This window comes from Gigantopelta aegis, chromosome 5 (assembly GCF_016097555.1).
Source record: "Gigantopelta aegis isolate Gae_Host chromosome 5, Gae_host_genome, whole genome shotgun sequence".
NCBI lineage: Eukaryota > Metazoa > Mollusca > Gastropoda > Neomphalida > Peltospiridae > Gigantopelta > Gigantopelta aegis.
In genome coordinates this window covers 17,833,706-17,852,113 of record NC_054703.1, presented here as the reverse complement: position 1 = coordinate 17,852,113, position 18,408 = coordinate 17,833,706, and the positions used below count along the sequence as shown (strand labels likewise).

The following is an 18,408-nucleotide window of genomic DNA, read 5'->3' as shown; positions in this document are numbered from 1 at the left end:
CTTCTTCTCTCACACACACTCCTGCACATACAAATACACACAGATGTTAAAGGGACATTCCTGAGTTTGCTGCATTGTAAGATGTTTCCGACTAGTACAATATTTCTACGATTAAACTTACATATTAAATATATTTTCTGGTTTAGAATATCAGTGTCTGTATATTCAATGTGTTTCTGGTCGTTTTAATATTTGTAAGAAGCGCAAACTGGATTTTGTTTTCAAATAATTTCGTTCGTACAAAAAATTTATATTTTGAAAATAAAATGAAATATAACCTAGTACAAATATTAGAACGATCAGAAACACGGTTAATATACAGCCACCAATCTTTTATGCAGAAAAATATATTTGATATGTAATTACAATCGTTAAAACGTCTTTGTTAGTCGATAACATCTTAAAAAGTGCAGCAAACTCAGGAATGCCCCTTTAACATGGCAGAATCTAAGCATGCTCTCATCTAAATTACATATAACAGCGACCGGGAAACCTGGTGAAAACTGAAGGTGTTCTAAATTATATATATCAGGGACTAGATAACGAGAAGAAAAAACTGGTAAAAGATGGACAGCCATCAGGTAAATGGAGAAAACTTCAACGTGACTTAAATTACAAATCAGAAAGACCGGGTAAACAGAACAAAATGTGAATGTGACATAAATTACATATCAGAAAGACCGGGTAAATAGAAGAAAATTGAAGATGAACTAAGTTGCATGTGTTTTGTCCTAGGAGATATCAGCTAAGTGGATATAAATGTTATGATTTCAATCGTGGTGCACTGAATGGAAGGAGAAATAGCCCAATAGGTCCACCGACAGATCCTAAACCGACCGTGTATCAGGCGAGCGCTATACCACTGGGCTACGTCCCGCCGTATTTGCCACGAGCTGTATCTACAGAGGAAAAGAGCTGTTCTTGGCCGCGGTATATGATTCCAACTCTGTCTGTTGGAGGACGTTATGACGCGCACCAGGTCTGAGTTCAGCCACACTGAGCAGGAAAATGTCCGCTAGACTTGTTTATGTGCTTAATGGTAAACCAAATGGCCATGTCGGGAACCAATCAAATAGTTGGCGAACGTTAGGGGAACGTTAGCTGGCTGAACTCGAAGCTGTACGGGCCCCTAAAACCTTTCTACAGCATCAGTAAACAAAGGGATGTCTGAATACGTACACAAGAGTGGACACAACGATATGTTTAGCAAGGAATTGTAAGTGTATTGCAGAAATACTGCTTAAATTATTTCAAGAGCGGAATATCTATAAGTAAGGTGGATAAACCACACCGCCGCCGGTTCCTGGGTGTGAACCCACAAGCCATCAACCTCCAGGTCCATTGGTTAGCCACGAGGTGGGACTCATTGCCAGTCTAAGACAATCCAAGATAATATTTACAGACATCGTTCGGTCTGGTTCGGTCCGGTGTGTGCTGAAATGTAATGAAGGCGATTATTATCGACTGGTTTCGTCTTGAGAACATCTCAGAGTGCCGCGGTCTAACTCAATATGACGGAAATGCGTGGGTCGCGAAAATACCGTTGTCGGTCATTTCGTGTGTGTAAAGGGGCCTTGTGGAAAGGTTAATGGTGTGTCCGCGGAGTTCCAGTAGTGGCTATTGGTTCGGATCTGGTCGTCTGATTGAAAGACGATCCCGAAAGCCGCCAGGCTTACTTTGTTGCATTACGTCTAACAGGGATGTGCAGAAAACGCCAAATCTCTATAAGCGGCACGGCAGGGATTATGGCTCTAAAGTTTGCGCATGATGAATACTGACATGTCTGAGAGCAGATACACTTATATAGTATGTTAATGTCTTTCACCACGTTCTAGTGGAAATCAACGTCTGCGGGGTCTAGCAGATTCACACCGACCACCTTTTCCATTATACACCTATATCCCAAAATGTTAATGCACAATCTTACAAAATGCGCAATAGGACACAATATAAAGAGCAAAAGCCATTAAGAAGCAGATCCGGTTTATCCTAGCAGCACACGTAGCACGTGCTACGGGCCCCGCGCTTCACGGGGACACGCGGTAGTGTGTACATTTATTTTCCCTTGGTCATTTTCCCCCTCTCCCCGAGGAGGTTGCAAAATATATATCCTGGAAAGGAAGCCCCATTGTTATTTGTGCTATAGGCCCCGCGGATTCTTAAACCAGCTCTGTTCAGAGGACTTGAACGTTAAAATATCAATCGTCTTGATTGCTCTCGAATTTCTACAAATGTACCACATTAAGGACTAGTATGGTCCGTGTGAAAGAACTTTGACCTAAGTGCAAAACTGAGAGTTGATAATAAAATAATTGTTATTTATTTATTTATGTATTTATTTATTTATTTCAATCTCTTTAATGCCAATGACACTCTGTTTTCGTGCTGGTAGATAACATATATGATATACTCTTTATACATATAATACGTACGTGACGAAATGCAAGATGGTGTGCTGTTTATACGTACGCTGCGTAAATGTCTTTAGGCATGGTTTATGCTAGTTTGTTATAAACCGTTATAATTATCGGCAGTGATAATTACTTAGGTCTAATGGAACCTATGCATCCACTCATGTTATCGTGTTCCATTGTACCGTATTAAATTGTCAATGATGTATATGTTTGTGTTGTGTGTGTTAACTCTGGAGAAGATATTATATTTCTGAATTAGGCATTTATTTGTGGGAATCTTGCTATTGTGTTCCATCACGTGGGAGTTTAGATTAGATGAGCTTTGAAGTTTTTTTCGTCTTTGGCCAGAAAAGGCAGATATTGTCATTTGCATAGTCTGCTTGTGTATGGAAAAGCGTGGGTGACAACTAATGAAATGACGATGGCACGATACGTCTAATGCCGCCGTGTTGCTGATACTGAAACCCCCGCGTTGGAGTCAGTGTTCGTGAGCCCCACCCCCACCCCAAAGTAAATGTTGATTAGAAATTACAAAGTCGCGTGCGGCTTATTACACCATGCATAATTACAATCGTTAGGCCAAACACCGGCAGGCGGGACATGAAAAACACGGCCATAGTGCGAACGGAGACGCTAATATACTGAGAAGCATAAATAACGCAATGGGTATTTCACCGAATAGTTTCTTACAGAAATGTCAAATCATATATATTAAATATGTGGACAAAATTATAATGACATGCTGGTAACAGCTGTAAGTGAAAGAGGAATTTATTTAAATCGGGGGACAATACAGAATGAAATGCGTTTGAAGCAAACGACGTAATTTGGTGTTTATTGCATCAACACAGCATTGCATGTAAAATCGTTTTGCACATGCTTTGCCTGCACTGGTCTCCTTATGAAAGCAATACAAAATTTAGTTCCCTGTCGGTTTTTTTCTTTCAATTTGCTATGATAAGTAATGCTAAAAAAAATTGTTTTTATTGCGAAAAAACCAACAACCCCATGTTGTATTTTTTTTATTCAAATGCATTTTGCTAGATTTATTTTCCTGAAGAAAATCTTCTTTCAGTTAGTTAATATATCTCATTTGTCTTACATGCATAATATATATGACATGATATTTCTTTAAGAAAATATCAATAAAATGCACATTGCGTTATTTATGCCTCTTACTATAATATGACGAATTACAAGTTGAAAGGAACCTGTCCCTTTGAATGTGTGTTTGCGTGGTGGTGGTGGGGTAGTTCAGGAGTCCAGGGCCTCGTTCCACGAAACGATCTTAACGCTAAGATCACCTTAGGTGCGTAAGGTAGTTATGCATTTAAGGTGATCTTAGTGCTAAGATCGATTTGTGGAATGAGGTCCTGGGATCTAACATCTACGGTGTACTCGTTGATTTACGCCGTCCTAACACGTGGCTCAAGACTGGCTTTTCAAAGGCTGGTATGTGTTGTCGCAATCTAACTAAAATTAGCTCCACTATTACATGTGGATCTAACAGCAGCCCGTTGGAGCTCATATCCAGTTGACCTTTCGTTCGACCAAGCAAAACCTTACTTGCAAAATCATGTCAGTGATTTCAAAAGAATTTGAAAACATTCGGGATTATGCCGAGGGTATACGAAATGATTGGGGTTGAATTACGAAGTGTGCCGAAAACTAATTTCAATATAAAATATTATATAAAATTCGTTTCAAGACGAAAAGAAAACCCGTGATGGTATAGCCATAACATCTGTTTATATACTAGTATACAATCCAGAGTTTATTACTGCAATATTCCCCCTGTTTTTCAATGTTGAAATATACCAATAAGTTCGCCTATTGCATAAATAGTCTTGCCCGATATTTTTAGAATTTGCATGCTCCCGAATAACGCTATAAAAGGCGAAGTGTAATTGGTCGATATTTAAATTGTTATTTATAGATGAAATGTCACCTGGACATGGGAGTCCACGAAATGCTGTTAGATCTACTGGTAGACCAGTAGAACTAATTTTAATCAGATTGATGTTGTCGTGTCTGCAGAAAGTGACGTTAACAAGCCCCTCCCTCGTGTTTAGTGGGACTAGCGACTCACGTGATGAGATCACACTCATTCTGGTGCTATTATACATCGCGTCAAAGCGACTCCGAGTGTTCACACTGTAAACACTTCCCTCCAATTCACGCGAGATCCGAGATTTGACAAAGAGGCGTGTCGCCATGACGACGTCTACTTCCTGAGCGTCATAACTCTCAGATCTGTGGACATAGGGGAACAATGGAGAAAGGTCCGGGTAAATACACTAGTATGACCAGTAATTAGTAATGCCTACTTCTATTTGCTGTAACACTCAGTGAGCCCACACAGTCGCAGTAAAACCTCGCGACGATCGATCGCCTTGCCTCTTCTCAGTCTGTCACATCCGCTGCTGTCACTTCTACTTTCTCTCACCAAACAGAGCGAAATCAGAGTACTGCCAGATGTATTAATTCATAACTTGGTGAGACTTTCGCTAAATTTAAGTGAACTGCGAAATCTCATGAGCCCACAAGGTGTGGACACTGTTACTAGTGACCAATTAAGTTACAAACTGAGACAGTTTGGACAGAGGGAATAGTGACTGATTAAATTATATAGTCGCACGGTGTGGACACTGTGAATAGTGACTGATGATTTAGTTACAAAGTCGCAAGGTGTGGACACGACGACTAGTGATTGATTAAGTTAAAAGCTCGCACAGTATGTTTACGGTCAGTAGTGATTAAGTTATTACAAACTAGCACGGTGTGGACACTGTCAGTAGTGATTAAGTTATTACAAACTCACACGGTGTGGACACGGTCATTAGTGAGTGGTTACCTTACAAAGTTGCACGGTGTGGACACGGTCACTAGCGACTAGTTAAGTTACAAAGTTGCACGCTGTGGACAAGGTCACTAGCGACTAGTTAAGTTACAAAGTTGCACGCTATGGACACAGTCACTAGTGACGATTAAGTTAAAAAGTCGCACAATAAATAGTGTTTTATTATTGCTAACACTGACCTTCTACACGCGACCGTACTAATAATGACAATGTATGCTGACAGATCCGCGGTGACTAACCGGTCATAACATTTACGGTTCTGTAAGGAGATGCTCAACAAAAAGGAATTATGAAAGGCGAGGAAAGATAATGGGCACTGGAGGGTGAGAGAGGGAAAGGGGGCGACAAATAAGATAAGACAAAAGAAAATAGGATAGAAAAACGATAGGAATCAATGAAAGGGAATGGTGAGAAGGAGAGACGGGGGAAGGAACGGGGAATGGAGGGACTGTAAAGAAAGAAGATCAAACGTGGAATGATGGATAAGTGAGGAGTAATGAAAGGGAACGTAACAAACTAATATGAAAGGAACGGAATGAATGTTTGTTTAACGACACCCCAGCACTAAAATACATATCGGCTATTGGGTGTCACAAATGGTAAGTTTATGGAAATATTATTTGTATATATTCATGTAAAACCACAGTGTAAGGAGCTGTGGGGGGAAGTATAATGTAATACATATCGGCTATTGGGTGTCACAAATGGTAAGTTTATGGAAATATTATTTGTATATATTCATGTAAAAGCACAGTGTAAGGAGCTGTGGGGGGAAGTATAATGTAATACATATCGGCTATTGGGTGTCACAAATGGTAAGTTTATGGAAATATTATTTGTATATATTCATGTAAAACCACAGTGTAAGGAGCTGTGGGGGGAAGTATAATGTAATACATATCGGCTATTGGGTGTCACAAATGGTAAGTTTATGGAAATATTATTTGTATATATTCATGTAAAACCACAGTGTAAGGAGCTGTGGGGGGAAGTATAATGTAATACATATCGGCTATTGGGTGTCACAAATGGTAAGTTTATGGGAATATTATTTGTATATATTCATGTAAAACCACAGTGTAAGGAGCTGTGTGTGGGGGGAAGTATAATGTAATACATATCGGCTATTGGGTGTCACAAATGGTAAGTTTATGGGAATATTATTTGTATATATTCATGTAAAAGCACAGTGTAAGGAGCTGTGGGGGGAAGTATAATGTAATACATATCGGCTATTGGGTGTCACAAATGGTAAGTTTATGGAAATATTATTTGTATATATTCATGTAAAAGCACAGTGTAAGGAGCTGTGGGGGGAAGTATAATGTAATACATATCGGCTATTGGGTGTCACAAATGGTAAGTTTATGGAAATATTATTTGTATATATTCATGTAAAAGCACAGTGTAAGGAGCTGTGTGGGGGGAAGTATAATGTAATACATATCGGCTATTGGGTGTCACAAATGGTAAGTTTATGGAAATATTATTTGTATATATTCATGTAAAAGCACAGTGTAAGGAGCTGTGGGGGGAAGTATAATGTAATACATATCGGCTATTGGGTGTCACAAATGGTAAGTTTATGGAAATATTATTTGTATATATTCATGTAAAAGCACAGTGTAAGGAGCTGTGGGGGGAAGTATAATGTAATACATATCGGCTATTGGGTGTCACAAATGGTAAGTTTATGGGAATATTATTTGTATATATTCATGTAAAAGCACAGTGTAAGGAGCTGTGGGGGGAAGTATAATGTAATACATATCGGCTATTGGGTGTCACAAATGGTAAGTTTATGGGAATATTATTTGTATATATTCATGTAAAAGCACAGTGTAAGGAGCTGTGGGGGGAAGTATAATGTAATACATATCGGCTATTGGGTGTCACAAATGGTAAGTTTATGGAAATATTATTTGTATATATTCATGTAAAAGCACAGTGTAAGGAGCTGTGGGGGGAAGTATAATGTAATACATATCGGCTATTGGGTGTCACAAATGGTAAGTTTATGGGAATATTATTTGTATATATTCATGTAAAAGCACAGTGTAAGGAGCTGTGGGGGGAAGTATAATGTAATACATATCGGCTATTGGGTGTCACAAATGGTAAGTTTATGGGAATATTATTTGTATATATTCATGTAAAAGCACAGTGTAAGGAGCTGTGGGGGGAAGTATAATGTAATACATATCGGCTATTGGGTGTCACAAATGGTAAGTTTATGGGAATATTATTTGTATATATTCATGTAAAAGCACAGTGTAAGGAGCTGTGGGGGGAAGTATAATGTAATACATATCGGCTATTGGGTGTCACAAATGGTAAGTTTATGGGAATATTATTTGTATATATTCATGTAAAAGCACAGTGTAAGGAGCTGTGGGGGGAAGTATAATGTAATACATATCGGCTATTGGGTGTCACAAATGGTAAGTTTATGGGAATATTATTTGTATATATTCATGTAAAAGCACAGTGTAAGGAGCTGTGGGGGGAAGTATAATGTAATACATATCGGCTATTGGGTGTCACAAATGGTAAGTTTATGGGAATATTATTTGTATATATTCATGTAAAAGCACAGTGTAAGGAGCTGTGGGGGGAAGTATAATGTAATACATATCGGCTATTGGGTGTCACAAATGGTAAGTTTATGGGAATATTATTTGTATATATTCATGTAAAAGCACAGTGTAAGGAGCTGTGGGGGGAAGTATAATGTAATACATATCGGCTATTGGGTGTCACAAATGGTAAGTTTATGGGAATATTATTTGTATATATTCATGTAAAAGCACAGTGTAAGGAGCTGTGTGGGGGGAAGTATAATGTAATACATATCGGCTATTGGGTGTCACAAATGGTAAGTTTATGGGAATATTATTTGTATATATTCATGCACAGTGTAAGGAGCTGTGGGGGGAAGTATAATGTAATACATATCGGCTATTGGGTGTCACAAATGGTAAGTTTATGGGAATATTATTTGTATATATTCATGTAAAACCACAGTGTAAGGAGCTGTGGGGGGAAGTATAATGTAATACATATCGGCTATTGGGTGTCACAAATGGTAAGTTTATGGGAATATTATTTGTATATATTCATGTAAAAGCACAGTGTAAGGAGCTGTGGGGGGAAGTATAATGTAATACATATCGGCTATTGGGTGTCACAAATGGTAAGTTTATGGGAATATTATTTGTATATATTCATGTAAAAGCACAGTGTAAGGAGCTGTGGGGGGAAGTATAATGTAATACATATCGGCTATTGGGTGTCACAAATGGTAAGTTTATGGGAATATTATTTGTATATATTCATGTAAAAGCACAGTGTAAGGAGCTGTGGGGGGAAGTATAATGTAATACATATCGGCTATTGGGTGTCACAAATGGTAAGTTTATGGGAATATTATTTGTATATATTCATGTAAAAGCACAGTGTAAGGAGCTGTGGGGGAAAGTATAATGTAATACATATCGGCTATTGGGTGTCACAAATGGTAAGTTTATGGGAATATTATTTGTATATATTCATGTAAAAGCACAGTGTAAGGAGCTGTGGGGGGAAGTATAATGTAATACATATCGGCTATTGGGTGTCACAAATGGTAAGTTTATGGGAATATTATTTGTATATATTCATGTAAAAGCACAGTGTAAGGAGCTGTGGGGGGAAGTATAATGTAATACATATCGGCTATTGGGTGTCACAAATGGTAAGTTTATGGGAATATTATTTGTATATATTCATGTAAAAGCACAGTGTAAGGAGCTGTGGGGGGAAGTATAATGTAATACATATCGGCTATTGGGTGTCACAAATGGTAAGTTTATGGGAATATTATTTGTATATATTCATGTAAAAGCACAGTGTAAGGAGCTGTGGGGGGAAGTATAATGTAATACATATCGGCTATTGGGTGTCACAAATGGTAAGTTTATGGGAATATTATTTGTATATATTCATGTAAAAGCACAGTGTAAGGAGCTGTGGGGGGAAGTATAATGTAATACATATCGGCTATTGGGTGTCACAAATGGTAAGTTTATGGGAATATTATTTGTATATATTGATGTAAAAGCACAGTGTAAGGAGCTGTGGGGGGAAGTATAATGTAATACATATCGGCTATTGGGTGTCACAAATGGTAAGTTTATGGGAATATTATTTGTATATATTGATGTAAAAGCACAGTGTAAGGAGCTGTGGGGGGAAGTATAATGTAATACATATCGGCTATTGGGTGTCACAAATGGTAAGTTTATGGGAATATTATTTGTATATATTGATGTAAAAGCACAGTGTAAGGAGCTGTGGGGGGAAGTATAATGTAATACATATCGGCTATTGGGTGTCACAAATGGTAAGTTTATGGGAATATTATTTGTATATATTGATGTAAAAGCACAGTGTAAGGAGCTGTGGGGGGAAGTATAATGTAATACATATCGGCTATTGGGTGTCACAAATGGTAAGTTTATGGGAATATTATTTGTATATATTGATGTAAAAGCACAGTGTAAGGAGCTGTGGGGGGAAGTATAATGTAATACATATCGGCTATTGGGTGTCACAAATGGTAAGTTTATGGGAATATTATTTGTATATATTGATGTAAAAGCACAGTGTAAGGAGCTGTGGGGGGAAGTATAATGTAATACATATCGGCTATTGGGTGTCACAAATGGTAAGTTTATGGAAATATTATTTGTATATATTGATGTAAAAGCACAGTGTAAGGAGCTGTGGGGGGAAGTATAATGTAATACATATCGGCTATTGGGTGTCACAAATGGTAAGTTTATGGGAATATTATTTGTATATATTGATGTAAAAGCACAGTGTAAGGAGCTGTGGGGGGAAGTATAATGTAATACATATCGGCTATTGGGTGTCACAAATGGTAAGTTTATGGGAATATTATTTGTATATATTCATGTAAAAGCACAGTGTAAGGAGCTGTGGGGGGAAGTATAATGTAATACATATCGGCTATTGGGTGTCACAAATGGTAAGTTTATGGGAATATTATTTGTATATATTGATGTAAAAGCACAGTGTAAGGAGCTGTGGGGGGAAGTATAATGTAATACATATCGGCTATTGGGTGTCACAAATGGTAAGTTTATGGGAATATTATTTGTATATATTGATGTAAAAGCACAGTGTAAGGAGCTGTGTGGGAAAGTATAATGTAATACATAAGGAAGAAAGGGAAAATACGAAAAGTAAAAGCAAAGCAAAGGGACAAAACTAGACGAAAATTAAGAAAAGGATAATAATCCTATAACGATTGCGCGTATCCTAGACTATCTTACACGTGCTCAGGCTGTTGTTGCTTCCCATTCTCCTATCGTCGACGTCATCATCATCATCATCATCATCATCATCATCATCACCATCATCATCATCACCACCACCCCTACCATCATCATCATCGCCACCACCACCACCATCATCATCATCATCGCCACCACCACCATCATTATCATCATCATCACCACCATCATCATCATTATCATCATCATCATCACCACCACTACCATCATCATCATCGCCACCACCACCACCATCATCATCATCATCGCCACCACCACCACCATCATCATCATCATCCTCACTACCACCATCATCATCACCACCACAATCGTCACCATCATCACCATCATCATGATCATATTAAGTCTATATATTATCTTATATTATATATCTTTACATTATTATTATTATTATTTATTTATTTATTTATTTTTTATTTTATTATTATTTTTTTTTTTAAATATATATATTTTAGAAAAACCAGCGAAATCAAATATGCAGAATGTTGCCATTCACAAGAGTCGTGTGGTCCACTACGAAAACACGGATGGAAAAGAAATCAAGTCTGAGCAGACGGAAGAGAAAGGTCAGTTATTTAATAAGCTTGACTTTTGTTCAGTATTGACCGAAAAATACCGGAATAACCCGATAACAAAAAATAAAATAATAATAACATTATTGTTGTTGCTATTTATTATTATTATTATTATTATTATTATTATAGTTACAGACACGGTGACGGGGGAGATGTTATCCGACATCAAACAGGAAGTTGACACTGGGAAGGACGAGACTGGGAAACCGGAAACTGTGGTGGAGACCAAAGTGGACATCCCGGGCCAGGACATCCACAAGTCTTTCTTCAGTACAGGGGACCAGAGTGAGCAGAATGAGCTGAGTGAGCAGGGCTGGCAGGTAATTTACACTCCACTATCGAGTGGTTCTAATATAGTGTTCAGCACGTTGCAGAACAGTGTATATTGTTGCATACGAAAAACAGTTTTCAAAAATACACATTAAATTTTGCGTCAATGGGAAACATATGAATCGGCATGTAGCAATATACTAAATAAAAATAAAACAATATTAAAATGAATAAATAAGTAAAAAAATAAATACAAAGCATTCCTTGTAAAGTGCTCCTACAAAATTATATAAATTTTATGACATTACTGAACTTTGAGTTTGTTCAATGATTTTAAATGACCGTCGTTAAGATTTGATTGGTTGAGTTCAGCGCCAATCGACCTATGAGAGAGCAGCTTGTCACTGGAAGCAGATCGTTGATGAACTATTATAGTAACAGTGTGCACCATACAGCCGACGGTTACCGACACGTTGTTCGCTAGTCTTTCTTTTGAACTAGATTGATTCAAGTATCTAGTGAATGGATCATTTTACAACGACATGAAAGAAGAAAAACAGATTAGTTGGAGCACTTGGGCATAGGTCCAAATAGATCGTATAATTAAACTCGGAAGTGGTTTTTCAAGGAATATAGCCCTCGGTCATCTTTGCGTTGTCAGATTGCGGTGTTCGTTTCGTTTTATTTGCGTTTAATTCTGTCTCGAGTTTCTAAATTGGGAGACGTAAATGTCATTATTCACCAGTAGATTTGCGCAATGAATGGGATTTTTAGTCATCCATTACAAGGCAGTCAGTGAAATATCGATTTCCACCCGGATAATCTCATCTGAAGAAGCGTCGTCTCATAAAAAGTCTGTAGCAGGCCGTTAGAAACAAGGGAAGCGACTCATTATAGAGGTTGTTCTCCACTTGTTCCCGATTTAAACTCTGACGTCACACAATTTGTTGCTGGGAACGATTCTGGTCTCCCACGCAGTTTTGAGTTCCTCGGCGGACATTTCCGATTTTCACCAAGATGGAAATGAAATCATTTGATATTGACAATTTAACGCGCGGTAAACCCGAAGGTCGTTACGTGCCGAGCATAATGTATACACAGAAAACTGGTTTGAACAGACGATGGTTTGAAAGGTGAATGCTGCATAACTTGGTGTAAGGAAAGAAAAGCCCTAGACATTGAACCATAGATTGCCAAGTTTAACAAATGCCGTAAAATTCCACATTCGACGGTACTCTGCAGCATGAAGACTGTAGACTGTTCTTTCTGATATACGGGTGGGAAACAATAATCTTCTGGAAATGCCGAGAAAGGCAAACTCGCACTGTTCCCATGGGCTTAATGAATATTGTTCAATAATTAATATTATTTTTAGACCAGTCCATCTAAATTTGCGCCGAAATTGTATTATATTAATAATTTATATAGGTTAGGCGCAGCCAAAATTTATTAACTCCAATTTTCCCCTTTTTCATACTTTTTATGTTAATATTCAAAATTTCAAAATGGATCGTATTTGTTTGGTTAACCCTGTCCCGAGTCAGTCCCCGATTCTATCGGAGGTCGGACTCGGAATAGGCGTGTTCGAAACCCTAGTGGTATATGGACACGTTAAACCAGTTACTAAGCTAAACACTGTTCCAAATGTTCGGTATTACAGAAAACACGTGGGGAGGTAACCTACCTATGCACATGACCAAGTGCGTCTGTTAATATTAATTTATAATCATTCTACATAGGCAACTTATTAGATTCTATTTGTTCTTTTATACGAACAATATATTTTATTACATAGTCAATTAGGATAGATGTGTTTATATTTTATTATACGTTTTGTGTTTATATTTTATTACATGGTTTTTTTTTTTCACGAGACACGCCATTATTCGATATAATTTATATGCAGGGTTTAATCTAGGTCTCGACCGGCCTCGGTGGCGTAGTGGTTAGGCCATCGGTCTACAGGCTGGTAGGTACTGGTTTCGGATCCCAGTCGAGGCATGGGATTTTCAATCCAGATACCGACTCCAAACCCTGAGTGAGTGCTCCGCAAGGCTCAATGAGTAGGTGTCACTTGCACCGACCAGTGATCCATTACTGGTTCAACAAAGGCCATGGTTTGTGCTATCCTGCCTGTGGGAAGCGCAAATAAAAGATCTCTTGCTGCTAATCGGAAAGAGTAGCCCATGTAGTGGCGACAGCGGGTTTCCTCTCAAAATCTGTGTGGTCCTTAACCATATGTCTGACGCCATATAACCGTAAATAAAATGTGTTGAGTGCGTCGTTAAATAAAACATTTCTTTCTTTCTTTAATCTAGGTCTCGTACATTTACAAATGATCTTTTATATGCATATCATCAAACAGACAAGCTAGCACATACCACGCCCTTTGGTAAACCAGTCGTGGTGCACTGGCTAGAACGAGAAATAGCCCAATGGGTCTAGACATGCATATCTATTACAAAACATGGTCTAAGTCTTGTGTGTCGTATGAGAAAAAAAAATGGCCGTCAATATTAATAGAGAATCTGTCCCGAACCATTCAACGCGTGGTCAAAGGCTGGACCCATGGTGGACGTGCGTGAATATTCAGTGAATACACACACGGGATAAAACAGGTGCCATCACCCTGACCGTTGATAGTGTAGACACACGAACATATTAAAACAACAGCTATGTTTGTATTCTGTATTAGGAATCCATCTAATATGTTTGTATTTGTATTTGTTTAAAAGGTACAAGATAACCTGCACGGCATTGAATTCACGCCAACAGCGATAGCCGAGTATCTGATGAAGACGTGGGACTTTGACAACTTCTACAAAGCCCTGGACGAGCTCGTCGACTCGTCAATAGTAAGTACATCTATCGTTTTTTATTAACTAAACAGTGGGACTGGGACATTTCTACAAGGATATGTCCAGACGAGCTCGTCGACTCGTCAATAGTAAGTACATCTATCGTGGGTTTTTTTTAACTAAACAGTGGGACTGGGACATTTCTACAAGGATATGTCCAGACGAGCTCGTCGACTCGTCAATAGTAAGTACATCTATCGTTTTTTATTAACTAAACAGTGGGACTGGGACATGTCCAGATAATCTGGTGGATTTGTCAGTAGTAAGTACAGCTATCATTTTATAATAACTACACCGTGAGACGAGGAGCTGAATAAATTGGTGAATTCATCAATAGACAGAACATATATATATCCGTTTAAAATTAGCACACCTTATCGGAATCAATCTGAAGGGTGTGTGTGTGGGGGGGGGGGGGGGGGGGGGGGGGTAGCGTCGTGCAGTAGCTCGCCTCAGGGTTGATTTTGTGCATTTTCTCACAGGTGAAACAAATCTTTATGTACCTGTCATGGAACAAATAAATAAATAAACAAACTAACAAAAACAAAAAAATAAACAAACAAACAAAAACATAATTAATTAAATAAATAAATATTGATGGGGCCATCGACCGTTTTTGATCCAACAATGCACACATCGTTAATGTGTGAAACACGTTATTAGTGTTTACCAGCATGGTGAACAAATGTGCGTTATCTGTGGCCTGAGATGCGATAGAAGATACGTGTTGACAAGCAATTGAATTACGTTCGTTGAATTGGCGAGTTATAATATTGGAATAAAACCTGTGCTGCTAACTGCTGTCCATTACTGGAAGTCAATAACTATCTACAACAACACCGCGCTCTTGTATGTCTGTCCTTGGACCAATACTCAGGTTGTTGACCAGGATGTTGTTGGTGCTCCTGGAAAATAAGGCAGAATACAAGCAAAACTGTTTATACTGGGGTAAATGTATAAGCCTTTGAAGGTGCCTATTTCTTTTCTTCTTTGCTTTCTTCGGAATATAAAATATATGTCATTCAGGAAAAGACAAAAACTGAATTGAACAAGTTTTGTTATTAATCATCGGCTATTGAATGTCAAACATTTGGTAATTTTGACATATAGTCTTAGAGAGGAAACCTGCTACATGTTTCCATTAGCACATACTACGGCCTTTAATATACCAGTCATGGTGCACGAGAAATAGTCCAATGGGCTCACCAAACTGGCCGCGCAACAAGCGAGCGCCTTACCACTGGGCTACGTCCCGCCTCATTTAAACAAAATGAGATTAGTAATAATTGCGTTAGCAGAATTATATACGACCTTGCTCAGTTGATAGAGCGCTTGCCTCAAGTGCCTGCGTAGTAGGATCGAACCACCTCAGTAGAGCCAATCTTTGACTGGAATTCTCCGTGTCTTAACCAGTGCACTACGACTGGAATTCTCCGTGTCTTAACCAGTGCACCACGACTGGAATGTCAAAGTCCGTTGTATGTAATGTCCTGTCTGTGGAAAGGGCAGAATTACCAAATGTTTATCCTATAGCCGATAATTAATAAACCAATGTGCTCTCGTGGGGTCGTTAAACAAAACAAACGGTAATTTTCTTCTCTAAGACTACAAGTAAAAATGACCAAATGTTTGACACCCAATAGCCGATGATTAATAAATCAATATGCTCTAGTGATGTCGTTAAACAAAACAAACTATAAGTAAACTGTTTTAAAAGCTTCAAGTGTAGGTGTAGACCGCTACAGGGACGTTTCCTTCACCATTAACTGTCTTTCACACCCAGCCCAGATAGCCGAGGCGTGTGCCAAACACTGTCAACTCGAGAGATAATTAGATGGAAGCACGAACATCTAGTTAGACGAAAGTGGCATCAGTTTGAAGTTGTTAATGCACAATATCGGCTGTACATTTAGGAATGGAAGTGAAGAAAACACACAAACTGTTATCACTTCTGAAAAAAAACGTCTCATCAGAGTTGAAGTGGGGCGGGGTCTAGCTTAGACGGTAGACCGCTCGCCACAATTTAGGTCAGACGATCTGTCCCTTTGGTGGACACATTTTCTTACTGTTTTTCCCGTCCCAATTAGTGCTGGTATATCAACAGACATGGTATGCGATGTCTGGTAAGTAAGAAAGTGCATATAAAAGATCTCTTGCTGCTAATGGGGAAAATGTAGCGGGTTTCTCTTGAAGACTACGTACCACAGTTACCAAATGGTTGACATCCAATAGCTGATGATTAATTAATCAATGTGTTCTAGTAGTATCGTTACACAAAACAAACGTAAACAGTTTTGATGTTAAAGATGGAGTAAATCTATCGTTGGTGGAATCTTCGCGCGTCTCGTTTGAATTTGCAAAGACTTACTAACTAATAGAGTCTGGAGAAACACTGATGCGTTAGTTTGATTTCGTAATTTGTGTCTGCGCATGTGTAGTCTTGTCCTCTCGATTCTGTGTTCTATAAAGGACCACAAACGTAGAACTGAACATATATACGGATAGATCAGCAGACCTGGTCACAAAGAATGCATGCAGTCAGACGCAAACAGATTTATAACAAAAGAAGTAAAAGTGGCATGTGTTATAATATATTCATTAATTTGCGTTCTTAAAATATGTTTTTCTTTTCCTAACGAAATTACAATAATTGAAAAATATGCGACTGGAAATATTAACTTTATAAATTAAATTGTTTTTTTAAAGTACATTTTTGACATAATACAAACTCGATCTTGTTTTTCAATTTGATAATGTGCTACGTCGGTTAGATATCGATTAAGAACCGCGTTAATGCCAGAGGTTATTTTCAAGGAAACGGCAGAGAAAACAGAAGCGCGGAGCTAGAGGTCTGACGTCATCGACGACAAATTCCTGAACAAATGCTATTTACCATACAACTGACCCACACTCTCATCAACTCCAGTAGCAGGTCGTTTACAATAATTGAAAAGAAACCGCCAAAGTAATTTCAAAATAACGTATTATCGAGTCGCATGACGTACTCTTTCACGAAGCATCTCAAATTTGCTCTGATAGTGACGTCAAATGACTTTTTTTTAAACCCTCATCGAAGTTCCTTTGAAGATTCTTCCTTCTCCCACTGTCATTAAGAAATGTATTTGCGGCAAAACGAATTTCGTTGGAAGATGTTATTTGATCACTGCGGAGCGACTGACGATAAACAGGCATATGTCAGCGTTATGATTGCTGCCAGGCCATGATTTTCGAAAGCCATATTGATTTTAAATTCACATTTCTCCTGCTGGCACGGCCCGCCGCTTAAGGCTGCTATAAAAAGCAGATTGGATAAGTATTCCGTTATTTTGGGTGGAAATGCGCCCAACGGGAAATGAGAAGTTCTTTGAAGGTGTAATCAGCTAGAAGGTGTAGATGGTTGGATGTGTCAAGAATTAAGTGATGCGTATTGAGGACTTGTAGCTGATCCTGGGTGACTAAGGTATATTTTAAAACACAGTCGAGCCGCTGTTAGTGTCCTGTGAGGAAAAGAATAAAAACACCCTTCAGCTTAAAGGCATAAAAGAAAAGTGTTTCCGAGAAATCGATCCTAGAAAAAAGGGCCGACTCTAATTTTGTTTCACTGTATGGTCCATGGCAAAGTGCATATACAAGATCATTTGCGGTTATATCGGTAGGACTAGCCTAAGTGATGGCAGCGATTTGTTGTTGTTGTTGTTGTTGTGTGTGTGTGTGTGTGTGTGTTTGTTTTTTGTTTGTTTTTGTTGTTTTTATTGGGGGGGGGTATTTTCCTCTCTCTCTCTCTCTCTCTCTCTCTCTCTCTCTCTCTCTCTCTCTCTCTCTCTCTCTCTCTCATCTGTTGATCAAAGAGTTCAAATAAGGGCAGGACGTAGTCCATTGGTAAAGCGCTTGCCTGATGCGTGGTCGATTGGGATTGATTGTCGTCGGTAGGCCCATTGGACTATTTTTCCTTCCATCCAGCAAACCATGACTGGTATATCGAAGGATGTGGATCCTTTGCTACTAATGAAAAAATGTAGTGGGTTTTCTCTCTAAGACTATATGTCAAAATTGCCAAATGTTAGACATCCAATA

At 38.5% G+C, this 18,408-nt stretch overlaps 1 protein-coding gene across 2 annotated transcripts in view; it reads left to right on the top strand.

The window, feature by feature from the left end:
* The window catches only part of LOC121373335, a 46,962-nt gene that overhangs the window by 14,963 nt on the left and 13,591 nt on the right, over positions 1–18,408 (top strand). For both annotated transcript variants that reach the window (XM_041499908.1, XM_041499907.1), the window contains exons 4-6: positions 11,087–11,197; positions 11,336–11,526; positions 14,212–14,331. In XM_041499908.1, coding sequence (XP_041355842.1) covers positions 11,087–11,197; positions 11,336–11,526; positions 14,212–14,331 — 422 coding nt within the window. The remainder of the gene's footprint in view (positions 1–11,086; positions 11,198–11,335; positions 11,527–14,211; positions 14,332–18,408) is intronic.